The 15,776-nt window shown below is 39.9% G+C and overlaps 2 protein-coding genes across 5 annotated transcripts in view; one reads left to right on the forward strand and one right to left on the reverse strand.

The window, feature by feature from the left end:
- Window positions 1-3,869: 3,869 nt before the first annotated feature.
- hmgb1a (high mobility group box 1a) lies at window positions 3,870-7,918 on the reverse strand. The gene is made up of 5 exons (XM_086226310.1): window positions 7,791-7,918; window positions 5,353-5,513; window positions 4,991-5,136; window positions 4,672-4,846; window positions 3,870-4,570 (listed from the first exon to the last, which is right to left on the reverse strand). Exons 2-5 carry the CDS (start codon window positions 5,497-5,499, stop codon window positions 4,418-4,420), a joined length of 621 nt encoding a protein of 206 aa, XP_086082436.1. The 5' UTR covers window positions 5,500-5,513; window positions 7,791-7,918; the 3' UTR covers window positions 3,870-4,417.
- A 4,930-nt stretch (window positions 7,919-12,848) lies between these two features.
- Window positions 12,849-15,776, forward strand: part of uspl1 (ubiquitin specific peptidase like 1) — a 10,392-nt gene continuing 7,464 nt past the window's right edge. The window contains exons 1-4 of one of the 4 annotated variants that reach the window (XM_086227141.1): window positions 12,849-12,995; window positions 14,217-14,373; window positions 15,237-15,359; window positions 15,441-15,776. The exon at window positions 15,441-15,776 is cut by the window's right edge and continues 553 nt beyond it. In XM_086227141.1, the coding sequence (XP_086083267.1) occupies window positions 14,248-14,373; window positions 15,237-15,359; window positions 15,441-15,776 (585 nt within the window). In that variant the 5' untranslated portion in view covers window positions 12,849-12,995; window positions 14,217-14,247. Of the gene's footprint in view, window positions 12,996-14,216; window positions 15,360-15,440 lie in introns of those variants that run through there. The other 3 variants (XM_086227142.1, XM_086227143.1, XM_086227139.1) reach the window with 3 other exon arrangements.

Here is a 15,776-nt window from a genome sequence, read left to right on the forward strand (position 1 = left end):
ATGCTTCTAATTATTTTCATATTATCCCAATATATCAAGGCAAATTACTTATTGTGTTATCTCAAGATAACTAAGCTTGTTTTCGCATAATAAGATGTCCATTTATCTCGTTATTTTGAGGAAACAAACGCCAAAGATAACAAGTTCATTAGCTTGTTATCTCTGCTTTCAGGACAACAAAATAATTTAACTCATTATCATGAGAAAATTAGTTGCGTTATCCAAATCATACAATTATCTTGAGATAATCCATTGAAAAAAATACATTTACAAGCATGGCAGTCCTTGGCTGTTAAACTAAACTACATTATAAATACATTATACACTTCTTTGGTGTAAAGGTGGCCTTGCGATGGACTGGCAACCTGTCCAGGGTGAACCCCGCCTCTCACCTAATGTCAGCTGGGATAGGCTCCAGGGCTAGAAAATGGATGGATGGATGGATGGATGGATGGATGGATGGATTGGTGTAAAGGTTATGTCTCATGCATTTAAATGAAATCGTAATATGTCATAGCTATAAATATATGTTAGTGGAAGCTCTGAGTCCTCCAAACATTCGTAATCAATGTTGTCTGGGACAAAATGAAGTACTGTAGGAAGGTTTATCACATAAATGTTACCACCAGTCGGGCATCAAGATAAATTGCATCATTATAGTCCAGATTCATCTGGGAATGTCTACCTGTGCAGGTGAAATTTTGAATAATTTAGGACTTTTTTCTCCTCCTTTGTTGAATTTCTTGCATTCTTTTTATGAAACAAATTCTTTTCCAGTCTGGCGCCGCCCTGGAGGACAAATTAGTTTTTGAATAAAGACAAGATTCATATTCAAACTTTGTGAGCAATCACACCAGGAACAAGCACTTTCCAATGTTCCAAAATTGTAGTTTACTCTTTCAGGGGACAACCTCTCAAACCGAGGGATACACATCTGCTGAAATTACCAAAGATTACAATCTCTGGAAGCTCCAGGATTTACAGCAGCACTATAATAGATCTGCAGTATCATTTTTCCAATCTGCCATATGTGCTGATGTAATTCCCTGGGAGCAAGAGCCACTGTTACACCCATTACCTGGTACATACTCAACTGTGGATACCTGATGTCTGGTCTCTAAATGATTTCCTACTTTTAAATCCATGTTGATTTGTAGGATATGGAAAAATGATTCATCTCTAATTGTTGGTTGTAATATACGATATTTTTCTGGAAGCTCCAATCACCAGATGACAATTCATAACAGAATGAACAGCTCACTCGTGATTTCTGATGAAGACCAGACTAGTTGAGAGCATTGTGGAAAATACATCAAACGTAAGTGTAGCACTAATTTTCAGTAAATTAAAAAAAATATTGAATGCCTCACAACATTTTCTTTATCAAACTGTAGTTTCATCTGTACTGAACCACAACATCATTTGCATTATTGCTGATTCAAACAGTCGAATCTTTTAATCTGGTGGTGGGTAATGTTGTTGCTGGTGGATGAGAAGGTAACATGAGGATATGAGGAGATTAAGGACAGAATCTGCTCAACCGCTTTGCATCAATTGTTCATATTGACCTCCAGATGGTGACAAAAAAACAAAAACAAAATATAATGCACAGATGCATCATAAGTGCTCCCAGTTATGATCTGTGACATAGCTATGCTCAATTTTCTCAGTGTTAGTGATTTAAATATGCCCGTTTATATCAATTAAACAGATTTTGTCAATCGCATTTACTCACACTCGTATGAGTATTTGTATCATAGGATACAAACTTGACAATCTTCTATTACTCCATTTCTGTTAACTCTTTAATAGCCGGACTCACTAATTAATATGAAGATTTTCTTAATGAGAAGCATACCTTATATTGTAGTAGCCAGGAGTGTACATAAAGGCTGCTGATACATTAACACAACACAAATAATTCAGTTCTTTCAGAAATCAGAACTATTCTACATCCCAAATTATATCTAAAATTGTGATATTCTGAATATATATTTGGCAGCCTTTTCTTTCTTTCATTCATTTGTCTCTTTTTTTGGTAAGTTTTTCTTTAATTTTGGAGGATTAATTCAAATTAAGTTTTAAAAAAAAGGAATCACAACAATGTCAACAATTCATACTTGACACGAGTCCTCATTATCAAACTCTGCGCATTCAGTACATCGGTCTGCTCACAGTGTGACACAGAATATCACCTGAAGAAGAAAACGAACCACTGAGTGGTCTTTAAATGAAATGTCAATACCACTTCCGCCACTGACCATACCTAACTGAATTATTAAGGTAATATGCATTGAAAGCCAAAGGACCAGCAACTGCTGATGCACCTTTTGATGCAGTCGCAATTAAAGCCACTAGGTGTCGCCCGGAGACCACTGATTGAGCTGAGCGTGCACAGCGGACACCAGGTGGTTGGGATTAACAGGCTTTAGAGCCGTCAGTGGCGCTGTGTAGCTAAACCTGCTACACTGTATGCGCACTTCTGGCCTGTACAGGCCCATACAGACACTGATCAACAGCTGACTGCAGCCACCAGGCACTGCAACTGTTTCAGCATGATCCACTGCAGTTGGACTGTCTTGTTGGACAAGACAGATTAAACACTCACCATTTCCACCGCTTCAAAATATGCAAGCAAGAGCTATTGCACGCAGGGTACATGATAATGGTTAGCTCTACACAATAATGACAGAAGTGGATGCCACAAGGATGATTTGACTCAAGGTTTAGGCATTTGCTATGTCACCTCCGGGGACAGGCTGGCTTTATCATTGTAGTGCAGGGGTCACCTGCTGCCCTCGTGTCTGCCTGTCCTCTAACATGCTTGATATCAAGGCTCATTCAAGAGGCCAAGGCTGATGTTAGTGCACGTACGGAGAAGATATGTCTACAGGAACAGCAAGATCCTTGTAATTTACACCACAAATCACGGACATGTTTGTGCTGCTCTGCTCATTTCTATGAATACTGGCTGTAAGCTGTGGCCGAGTGATGATGACCCCGGATGGAATAAGCTTACTCCCATGGGAAACTGTGTCATGAAGACCACAATGTACAGTATGTGTGTGTGTGTGCCTTTTAGAGTCAGACCGTAGTGATTTGTACACACCAGCCATATTCTTATGTCACTGCAAAGCACGTAATCCTTCTTATATAAATGTGTGTTGTTGTTGTTGTTTTTATTTTTTTGATCCTAGATGGGACCAAGAGAGTACGTGAGAGATGAAGCAGCTGTATCTAAATAAAACAGGAAGAGTCAGTGATGCATGTTGGCATGCAGAGCAGACAGTAATGCTGCAACTTTTAGTATACCTCACCTCCACTAGGGCAAAGCCTTGATACACAGCGTGTTTGCATACAACCACAGTGGGCCAAGAAAAACACGGGACACATAAACAGTTGTGGTGATGAGTCATTCCACACAGAAGCAGCTTATTGATGCATAGCCGTTAGATGCATTTTCTGCTCAAATTGTGTGCAGGGCCTATAATGTCAGCTCTAATTTACTTTAAGGAGTAGACAACGATGCAACCCAGCATACACAACTCACCTCAAGAGATAAAACTTAATGACTCTTAGGTTTTTAACATTTACTCTGCAAGTCTCAGTCCCAGATGTTTGTTTCCAAGCACTGCTGCATTTATTCATCTATTGTCTTGACACTGATTTTAACATTAATTCAGAGCAGATTATTTCCAGACAGGACAGCCAGTTGTCATACGTCATGTCTCTCAACTGCTCTTCCATAGAGTCCTCTTATATAGCTCGGATGATCAGGTATCCTGTTCTATGGTCTTACCCAAAAACATGTGTGCTCCATTTAACATTGTTAGTGGAACTTCTTCTATACGCAATACAAAACACATGCATTAAAAAAAAAAATGTTTATTGACATCAGAAGCAATTTAAATTTCAACAATAAACAAGGCATTTTTTTCTTATTTTTGCTATTACAGTGGTACATGAAGATCAGTAAAACAACTGTGATACGTCAATTTTGATAACATGTACTTCAAAATAATAATAATAATAAAAAAAACACACCAAAAAAAAAAAAGGAAAAAAAGGACACTCAGATCTAACTCAGAAGGGTTTTTTTTTTTATGTGCTGTGCACCTCTAGCTAGGGTAAATACTGTAAGCCCACCCCTTTACACTGTACCAGGCAGGATAGTGGTCTAGGAACTACCACTGGAAAAATAAGACTGGCAGAAAGACACAGACACGATACTTGTGTAGTGTTAACTATACAAAAAGGAGAAAAAAACTGTACAGCATAAAAACAACTGATATACACAGCCTTTTTGTTGTTTTTTTTACCCCTTGGATACTAATGTATTTTCTTTCAGTAAGTGAAGTGTGTACAAGGGGGTTAAATGCTTTATAAACAAGAAAATGACCGCCATGTCTATCGCCAACTACTCGTCATCATCCTCATCGTCGTCTTCCTCCTCCTCCTCGTCGTCATCATCATCATCGTCATCATCATCATCCTTCTTCTCTACCTTGGCGGGGGCTTTGGCTGGTGCACTGCCGCCGGTTTTTCCCTTAGCACGATATGCTGCAACGTCCTGTGATGAAGGAATGAAGGATTACTGTCAATAATAAAGTACATTTCACGGCTGTACATCAATGACATGGAAATGTTTCCTCTTTAGTAGATTCTCTTTACCTTCTCGTACTTCTCCTTCAGTTTAGCAGCTTTCTTCTCATAGGGCTGCTTGTCCTCTGCGGAGGTGCTATTCCACATTTCGCCCAGCCTCTTGGCAACATCACCAATGGACAGACCAGGGCTCTCACCTTTGACCTTCGGGCGGTACTCTCCGCAGAAGATGAAGAAGGCAGATCTGGAAAAAGGAATCAGCTCATCATTTAAGCAACATGGATGTGCTACATGGTGAGTTTTCAAAATTCTGCAACAAATTACCACTTTTGTTTTTCAGAAAGACTCTTCTTACCAAAAGCCATGAAACCATATGAAGCTAACTTACGGGGGTCTCTTGGGGGCATTGGGGTCCTTGAACCTCTTCTTCTTTCCCCCCCTGGCTGGGACGTAGCTCATCATCTCCCTTTCGTAGCGAGCCTTGTCCTGTCTTGCCAAGTCCTCAAACTTACCCTTCTCCTTGGCAGACATAGTCTGAAAACCAAGAGGTAGCTTGCTTACGGTATCATCTGTGTCTATATCCTCACTACAGAAGTATATTATTTCATTTGGAAGGGTTTCTCTTAATTCACAATCTTTATTGTCTTGAAGGATCATATGTATCGAATCCAAGTGTCTAAACATTGGACTTAAAGAAACAAGCGAGACATTGCTAAAACAAACATCGCCAGTCTGCTCCTTTCCTCCTACCTTCCATCGCTCTGAGCACTTCTTGGAGAACTCGGCAAAGTTAACCGAAGCATCGGGATGTTTCTTCTTATGCTCCTCCCGACAGGTCTGGACAAAATATGCATAGGAGGACATCTTGCCCCTTGGCTTTGATGGATCTTTCCCCATCTTGGTGACAGTATCTAAAACAAAACGTGGCAAATATACATTAAGTGTGCAACCACAAAGGCATAATCACAATTATAAGGAGGTCAGTGCTACGCATGCTGGGGCATTTCACTTAAGATTGAAAATATCTACATAAAGACAAAAAAAATTTTACAATCCAATGATTCCTGTAACAAAAAATAAAAATGACATTTTTCTTTAAGTCCATATTGTCTATCAATTGTCTTTTACTTACAAGTCTAATTTCAGATTGTGCTGCATCATTACTGTGTGTTAATTAGAGTTGCTGAGGCCTTTACACACATTGTATAATTTTCCATTAGCCACCATTATTGATCCGACTATTTTAAGAGACCCGCCCTCCTTGTTGTCAAAGTTAAGACCCCTTAAAAAAAACCACTAGAATAAAACACACGCAGCCGATGCGATGAAAATGGCTTTATTTATTGATGCGATCTCTACTGTGGCCTTTACATGAAAGTCACTGGTCCGTTAATAAACCTTATCATTTTGCTTTTAAACTGGCTAAACGAAACCCTAGGACTTTTGGAAGGAAAACAAACCAGCATCCATAAATATATACGTATATATAAATATATATATTTTCCTTCTAAACTTTCCGCTCGGTACGTTTCATACTGATGTGCAGAACTTCTCTAAGTTCAAGTGTTTTGGATAAAGCACAAACCCCTTACATGTCTTTCAAAAAAGGACCCTAAAAAAATCTAATTCCATGAGAAAGGGCCTCAAGTAACATTTCATGTTCATTCAGATGCATGTTTTATCAAACAAAGAACTTTGACACAAAAAAGACACAAATTCCAAATAAAGGCGTATTTATTAAAAATATATGTAAATAAAACACTTGAAACTGTTATACGATGAAACAAAAACACTCCTCATCTACTAATCTGCCATTTCCGTGATATTGGAAATAATTCGGCTTGATCTCTAAATATCATCAAAAGTCACATTTTTTCCATATACATTTTCCTATCTAACGCTACAGTAACTCCCAAGTAAGCTGCGTCGACCGAAGTAGTAATGGCGCATCGGCTCTCGTTGAGGAAAAGGAGGTCAACAACGACGGCAATATTTCTTCTTCCATTTTGTGAGAATGCCTTCTTCATGAAAGAAAGTCCCCCTCAAATGTCTCCTCCCGCCTCCCAGTTCGCTTTGCAACCAGACAAATATGTCTAGAAAGCCGGCGATCTTGACAAAATATTTCCCCGATTGATTCCTATTGCACTAGCCGCCTTGTATAGTAATACATTGGGTCTGTGCTGTGCCTATGAGCGGGCTGTGCTACTGACTTGGTTTCTATGAGCTCCTAATGGCCGCTCGTCTTCATCCACTAACAGGGAGAATATGGCTCCTTCTCTTTGTGTCAGCGCACAGCCATTGCACTGCATGCAATAGAGGGCAGAGCGACCGCGGCGACCACCTCCGCTCAACCGCCGATTTAAACGTCTTAGAAACACGGGAAAAATCCCGCAATGACGCCGTTTGAATCACGAAGGCTTGATCTCCCTTTTGCCGTCGTTACATCCCATAGTTACGGGTTTATTTCTCGAAAAAACACGGTTAGAAAAAGTTGAAGCGAACTGCGCCTCTTGTCGCTGGCTTCCCATTTGCCTCGCTGCCTTGTTTCCTATGCGAATACAGTCAGCCATTACAGTAAAGCGCAGGTCGTGAGGGAATTTTTTTAATAGCATCTGTCATGAAGAAATGCGGCGGACAAACACATATCTATACGTGGTTTCAGACGGGCCTTCTTTTTCTTTGGTTTTTATGTTTTTTTTCCGTGTCCGAGCCCGCACGCTTCACATGACAGGCATTCAGCTTCGCAATGCGCTGCAATGGCTAGCTAGCCTTAACGGTGAGTCTTCTACCATTGTCGCTAACCGTGTTGTCCGCTAGACATTCCTGAATTTTTACGCGATAACCACCGAATGATTCGATTCCACGACGTACACGGGGAAATGAATGTATTATACAAAATTTTTCTTATTTGATGAAAAACGACACATATCGTCGAATACAATCAAATCTAATATTAATTTCTCCATTATTACAGAGCGTCTGGTCCACACTCCCAGTTGAGAGTAACGATACCTGCTTAACGCCGGCTATTTTTGTTGTTTTTTGACGGTTCTCGGCATTAAAATTCGTCACAAGCTGGAAAAGGTTTCACATTCGACTGTGGCGAACGCACACGTAAGACATTTATGAATGTTATCGTCGTTTTCGTCGTTACGGACACTTCATATTTTCGTGTGTGTGGTACTTACCGAGGGACTATAGCTGGATCTCAATGCTCGGCAATGGCTGTGTATGTGAGGGAACACAGGCGATACGCAGTGTCTTCACTCCACAGCTCTCTAACATTACTCTCGGCGGGGCTCGCACGCCATTGGCCAGCGCCCAGTCTGGCGCTCATCTGATTGGCTAAAGCCTTTTCATTGTCCCAATAGAAGACGAAGTCCTATTGGCTGTCTTTTGTGCTACGTCACTGAAGTTTTCCGAGGCGCGTGGATATAAAAATATTTCTCTCCGAGCACGCTGGAGCTGGTAGTAGTGTAGTGTGTTTGCCATAGTATTGAATTCACTACGTTGAGCGCAGTGTACAGTAGGCAAGTTAAATGAATGAGACAACGCCGAGCGCTTTGAGTCGGTGGGCGAAGCGGCTGCAAAAGAGATGTACGATTGTGTTGGATGGACTCTTCCTCACTTCACCAACCTGCCCTATTGTCCATTCTCCTCAATACACGTGAGCCTATGTGCAAATCATGACGATGAAAATAAATGCATGCATATAAGACATAAGAAGCGTTTGCTACGGTATAGTTATTCACTGGATATAGGATTTTAAAGCATTTGGGTTTGTGTTGAAATGAATAACACTAAGAGTTTAGTTAGCTGTAATGACTGTATGTACTGTTTTCATTATCAACCCACGATTGAGGAAAAAACCCTTATTGTACTGCATGGGGTAGTTGGAGTCCTGACAAGTGTATAAAACATAATAATCACTTTAACCACGCAGTAGTTTAACTATGATTACTTATGGACCTGCAGGCTGTAACAATGAAGCATCAGGCATCACATCAAGAGCAATATTATAGGTCTGGATATTGATCGTTTTTTATTTTTTCTCAACACATTATCTTAATCTCCTAATTTTTACACATTTCAAATCCAGTAACAGAGAAAAGTTAAAGATTTTTGCATGGTTCTTTGCATGTCAAAAAGTTACTGCTGCGCGATAAGAGAACATTTACATGACTTTAGAAGGGAAAGAGGTGTTCCTTATAATTCTGTTTATTTTGGAGTTTTTAAAGTTTTTTTCTAATAATGAATTTAAATGTAATTGCTAATTTCACATCCCATGGACAATAAAAACAGGTCTGTATGAACAGTGTCGCAGGAGTGTTCTTCTCAGCGAAGTGACATTGCTAAAGTCCCAAAGTACGTTAAGTAATCCATGTATTTTAATACAATTCACTGGTGCCTGCTTTAAATCATATGGGCTAAGAGATGTAAAAACACTTTATATCCCTGTACTTAATTCAAATACGATAGATTTCCCAAATATATAATTATCGTTAGTTTTCATTGTTTTCCACCTTTATTCCTTAATGCATTTCTGATGGCACATCTGATTCTGTATCTCTTTGTTTGTCTGATCGTCAAACAAACCTTGAAAACTAATGCAACGTCTCTGTAAATGTAGTATCTATGCAAAGAAACCTTATCAGAGTCGGATGAGCGTGTGATTTGAGTGCTGCCATCAGACAGTGAAGTGCACTTTCACGGTCTCTTCTTCTCACTCCTAACAGTAAACACAGTAACACTTTTTATGCTCTGTATTGCAGTAGCACCAAGAGTAATAACAGGGTTATAACATAAATTAGCAGCATTGTAACGAGTGCTCTAATTAATGTGTCCAGTATGTAGAAAATGACTAATTTCCTGACCATGTGACCTGGGCTCTAGTGCCACCATTATGACATATATGTGTGTGTCTGTGTGTGTATGTATGTATGTATAGATACACATACATACATACATACATACATACATACATACATACATACATACATATGTATGTATATATGTATGTATATATATATATGTGTATGTATATATACACATATATATATATACATACACACACATGCATACATACATACATACATACACACATGCACACACATAGATAATATCTGATGGGCACCTAGCGATCCAGCCAATATGCTTAAATGTCAAACTCTGTAAGGGATCATTTCTCACATGAAGTTACTTTTGCTTGATGATGCAAATGTTAGACTTTTTCCATTTTAATCATGAGTTAAAAGGTGTTTAAAAGGAAATACTCATCATTCTGTATGACAACTACATTGATATGCTCATTTAATGAGCTTATAATATTTATAATATTTTATATCTACACTTCATTAACATTGGTATCTAATAATATGCTTGTGCTAAGCAGCTAATACAGAAACAAAGAAAAATGGCTGACAGAGAGTTTACTCTTATCCTTGAATTAAGAATGGGAAGGGTGAACTGATTCCAAATGCCAATCACAACCCAGACTCAGGCCACATGTCTGCCTGTGATGCTGCCTGTCGGTGTCTCATTTTGCATCAGGAGATGCCATGGCAGAAAGCTATAGCCTGCTCATGAGGCGAGGAGGCGGCCAGTTTATGCATTCTAATGAGTGCTCCCTGGGAAAAATATGCAAATTCATTTTGTCATCAGAGGAAAAATAGAGGACAGGAGAGCAGCTCATACAGGAGGGGCTTAAGAGAGGAGGGCACATGCAGGAGGCGGGATTGGATGGTGTAAAAAAAGAGACATGTGTGCACATATGTGTGTGTGTGTGTGTGTGTATATGTGTGTTGGGGGGGGGGGTGTTACATGAGCAGGAGCTGTGAAAGCTGATGTATAATAGAATCAGGCTGAGGGAGTGAGTGTAACCCCCATCAACCAGCTCGCCTCTGCTTATCCCCTGAGCCAAGCACAGAAGTAAGAAAAAAATGCAAAATTAGACAAATGAAAGACAACCATTAGATGAAGGAGAAATTTGAATAAATGCAAAAAAATTATTCGAGATTATGCCAGTCCCCGCTGCTGTCACTGTGTCTGAAATAACAGAACAGGAAATTAAGCAACAAATTCTTAGCTTTGACAATCAATTAATCAATTACTCTAATTAAACTTTTTTTAAAACCCTTTTTTCCTTAATAAGAAAGATTACTTGTTGCTCTGTTCATTTTTGTGTAAAATAGCCCTATTTCAGTGAGACTCAACCTATGGTATTATAACAATAATATTGATAATAAAAAACAATAATAAGCAGCAATAGGCAGGCCCTCAAACTAGCACACATTAAGTTTTTAACAGTTCAGAGTCGATTAATGGGTTCATCGGGCAGTGCGATTATTTTGCACCCACCAGGTGGCACTTGAGAGCTCACACTGATCATACATGATGTTACTCACGTGATCACGTGAAGACAGCACCATGTGATGTTTGCTACATAGGCTTTTCTCCTGTGACCAATAGGTGGCGCTCTGACTTAGAAAATAAATGGAGGTGTCTTCAGGGCGTGAAGTGTATTAAACCTATTAATTCCTATTGAATAAAGGTGGATCACTGCCTTTTCTGTAATTTCACCACAGACAGACACCAGTGTGCCCCCAAGTGAACTGGGTGTCCTTAAAAGATAGCTTTGGCATTTCCATCCCTGCACAGCTTGGGGTAGAAAAGGGTGGGGAAAGCAAACGAATGGCGGGCTGTGCTCCACCAGCATATTCATGTAAAGCTGATGACTTTGTCATTGAACCAGTTTAGTTGGCTGAGGCAGATCCTTTCCTGTCAGCTGCACACCAGCGTCATTGTTTAGGACTTTATCAGGATGTCCTCGCAGTGTTTTCTCCACCTCTGCCTGCATTTTCTCCTATAGTTGAGGAAATTTTGTGTTTGGCTCTTTGTCATTCGAAGTCACATGGAAGAGTTCTTTCTGGATTTGTTTATGATCAAGGTCTGGAGACCCCATCTTTTTTTGCTTGGTTCCTGCAGACCCCCACTGGCCTTGGAGGTTTGTCGTATTGTTTTCTAAAACGCAAAAGAGAGCAAACACAAGGATCATGAATTTGATGACAGTGACGTAAACAACAGTGTTAGGAAATGAAGTGTTAAACTAAAGCAAACTGGGATAAATGATTGACATTATGACTGAGGCAGCAGCAACATATCTGTAACCTCCCAATTCTGACAACTGAAAATATTATTTCATGCTATTTTTTTGAGAGGTCCAGTCTTACAGGTAGCGGCTGAGTTTGGCCACTTGGTGTCCCAATTGAAGGACAAGGAAGAGCAGGTGGTCACAGTTGGGGCGTTGACCGGCAGTTCAGTCGAGCAAGAATGTCATGAAACTCAACAATGTTTGGATTTTGCATAAAGAAGCTGACAAACACATCCTCCACATGGTGCAAAAGACATCACTTCCTGCATCTACCAGGTGGTGCTGGAGAACATGCACTAACTATACTTTATGTTGCTGCACATCACATTAAGATAACGAGGCAGTTTTGGGGTCAATCAGATGATGTTTGTTACACCAGGCTTGCGACCTGTAACCACTAGATGGCGTTGTGACTGGCACAACTACACAGTATGATGCAGACTTTAAACCATCACTATTTAACCCTGCTGAGGTCTTTTTATATAGTGGTCAAATTGACAGAGAACCAGATGAAACCCCCAGGTGGTGTTTGTTATTAACCTTGTAAATAGTCAAAAATGTAAAATTCTAATCAAAATGGTGGACTTGCTGATGCATTGTCATCAAAGTCAAAGCAGATTCTGCGTTGGTCTTGTCACACGGGACCACCGAATTTCGTGCATGTAGCTGAAGCACACCGTCAGTCAAAATTGTTTGAAAATTTTTAGAGGGCGCCATTGAGGCATTTTTGCATACCAGTCGTCAAAATTTGGTAAAATTTTTTCACAAGGCCTCGTGCAGAATTCAGTGAGTTTCTGAGGATGTTAAAGCCCACAAAAACGCATCCATTTCTTTGACTGATAATAACAATTCCTTGAAGATAGAGAGGGCTTTGGAACAGTTTGATAATAATAATAATAATAATAATAATAATAATAATAATAATAATAATAATAATAATATGTATCTTTTCGATCAAGATCCCATATTTGCAGTCGCAGTACCCCAAAACTGTTCCGTGCCAACATTTAGACGATGCAGTTCACTTGAACTACCATATGGGGGCAATAGCCTGCGGAACCTTCATAGGGGGAAGACAAAGGCCGCTGCACAACCACCGGCAAACGGAACAAGAACGTTTTGAATACGAGCTGAGGTGAGGAGCGCATGGAATCACTTCATATGTGGGGATTATGCTGTACTTCTCTTCCTGGGTGGATTTCACCAATCGTCGTAAAGTCAAGTGTATTTAAGATATTCATTGGTACGTATCATTTTTGTTTACTATAGTTGGAAAGACGTCCCTCAAGCACGTGGAAAGATGTTCCCGGCTGCTTTTAGGCTACATGTTAGCATGCTAACCGCCAGTTGCAGTGGGCGCTTGTTTTCAGTTGGATCTCAGTAAATTAGATTGACTGGTCTTACATTAAAATGTTATAACGTTATTATATGAATGAGAATTCAACATTTGTGTCCTAATCAATAATGTTTTTTTTAATTTTGTTGGCATGTAAGTCAAACGCGTGTCGTGTTGTGAATACGCTGCCCACGAATCTCAACCTTAAGTATCCCCAAGGATCAATGCTTTATTATAAGAGCTAAAATGTGTTTTATTAAGTTCTAATAACGTATTCATGGGTCGATCTTATGAAGAATTGCATGGACCCTATTAAAAATGACTCAGTGATCCCACATGTCTTCTTGCAAACACAACGGACATGGATTTGCGTTGTTGTTAATGATGCTGTGTTCCGATCAGCTTCCTGTAGCGGTGATGTGAAGCGGGAAGCCCCGCCTCTGACAACTCTTGAGTGGTGCTCCAGGAGTTAATTCTTTCTGATCATAGCTGTCAGTCAAATCCCCGGAAATTCTCCTGATGAAAATTGTAGAGATATTTTGAATTTAAAAACAATAATCACCTGAAATCCAATGTCACAATGGGAGCTTTTTGAATGACTTTGCAGCATCACATACAGTATACCACAATTTTTTTGTACTCATGTTATGGATTATGTAATGGTGTACTTACACATACATATCATATAGATTAATGAAGGCAAAGAAAAAATCCTTCATTCACATGGATTATAATGTTAAGAAGTTGATGAATTAATAGTGATACATGTGGATGTAATATATAGTGGTCTTGTTGAACGGTGCTGGGTTATCCAAAGAGGTGGTACCAGTATGGTATCAGTCCTAATTCAATTCATATGGATGTGCAAAGGAAGGCTTCTTGTATTACTTTATTACACCCTTAACAGAAACATAAATTTCATCATCTATAGTGACAACATGGATAAAAGCACAACAAATAAAGCTGGATGTTACAGTCCCCATGAAGGGAGGATTTATGGCAGGGTTCTCCCATTAGGTTTGTCTTCATGTGCTTATTAAATCTTGCAAGTGCCTGTATTGTGGGATGGGTTTCAATGAACGTTGATCACTCGTGTGCCCTTACTAACATGTCGTGTGTTTTTCTCAGCTCTCTTGGAGGTGAACCAGGTTGCGGTGACATGGTTATATTTTTTGAATGGCACCAGGCAGCTGTGGACCAAAGGAGAAGCAGGAGTTTGCCAATGACTGGTGAAGACACTGGTTTGGAGGCTTTGGCCTCACCACTGGTGGGGTATTTGGGAAAAGTCAGTAGAGCTTTGGCTCTTTCCTCTCACTGTTGTCACTTGCGCAAAGCTGAATTCTATTTGAAAAATACTGTGACTAGACAGTACCAATCAAAATAAACAAAAGGAAGATAAAACACAAAACGGAAATCTTCAGTAAAAGGCGAAATGTTTCAAGCCCATAATGATATGGGGCAAGCAAAAGTCAGTACTTTTGTCTGTGAAAAGTGTGTGTGTGTGTGTGTGTGTGTGTGTGTGTGTGTGCAATTACTGTATAGATAATTTGTTAGTGCCACGAAAGAGATTTAAAGAAAAACAACCTTCAGTCATATAATATATTCAGAGAGAATGCAATTACAAAACAGAATGTTTGTAGTTTATTGGCATGTGATGGTGAAATAATCATTTTGAGTGTATATGAATGCTAGTTATTTACCACAGTTGGTGTTGCAAAAGCTTGAACTGTGCAAAAGTTGTGGAATACTGGAAAAGAAATGATACTGAAATGGTGATGAAATTCCCTTTTATTCAGCTTCACTAAGCTGCCATTACACCAATACTGAGCCCCAGAAATCTGAAGCAGGTGTCTAAACTTCAAAACATGAATACATTATAAATGGGAATTGATTTCAGCAGCTCTTGCTCATTTGTGCTGGTTAAGCTTCTATACTTTTTTCTATGTAGCAAAACCTTATTCTTGTGTACAGGTGAGCATTTAAAAGATGTTAAAATGTGGCTGGGATGAAAGTGTATTTAATATATCCTTTCATTTAGGAGTGCTAAAGGCATGGCTCGGGTCTATTTATCTTGGGATTGATTGTGAAAGGATAATTTGTTGTGTTCTGATTGTTTTTAAGTCTATGGTTCTTAAATGTCTTTTGAAGGTTCTAGAAAGAGCTGCTTCACTAGAGAATTGCCCCTGGTGTTCTTCGAAGGGCTTGACCTACGCCCTACGCTCTTACCGCATTAACCTCCAGGAGTCGATCGTTCTCTGCACAAACCCACAGGTGAGTCCTCATCCTACAGACATTCCCACACAGCCATCGTTCATGTGTTTTTATGAACTTAACCATATCCTTCCCACATAGTGCCTCTTCCCTCTGGTCAGCCAGCCCCTGGAGGATGTTTTGGCCAGCCTGGTCCCCTCAGAGCCCCCTGTTGGGAACAAAAGAAAAAATGCCCGGGACATGGAAGAGGAAGAGCTGATAGTACCCAAGCATCTGCGATCATGTGAGCTCGACAATCTTGGGCCACAACTTGTCACAGACGTCAGCCAAGCAGTGTACAGCGCTGTGAATATTGTAAGCAATGGCCAGCACACAGCGAACGAGACAGAGGGCGAAAAGGTAGACGGTCACCGAAGGGAGTGTCCAGTTGCAGAGACAAAAGAACGGGAATCACCCCAGGATCTGGAAAAGAAACTG

This window comes from Aulostomus chinensis, chromosome 15, assembly GCF_037954235.1.
Source record: "Aulostomus chinensis isolate RoL2024-O1b breed Wild chromosome 15, RoL_Achi_v1.0, whole genome shotgun sequence".
NCBI lineage: Eukaryota > Metazoa > Chordata > Actinopteri > Syngnathiformes > Aulostomidae > Aulostomus > Aulostomus chinensis.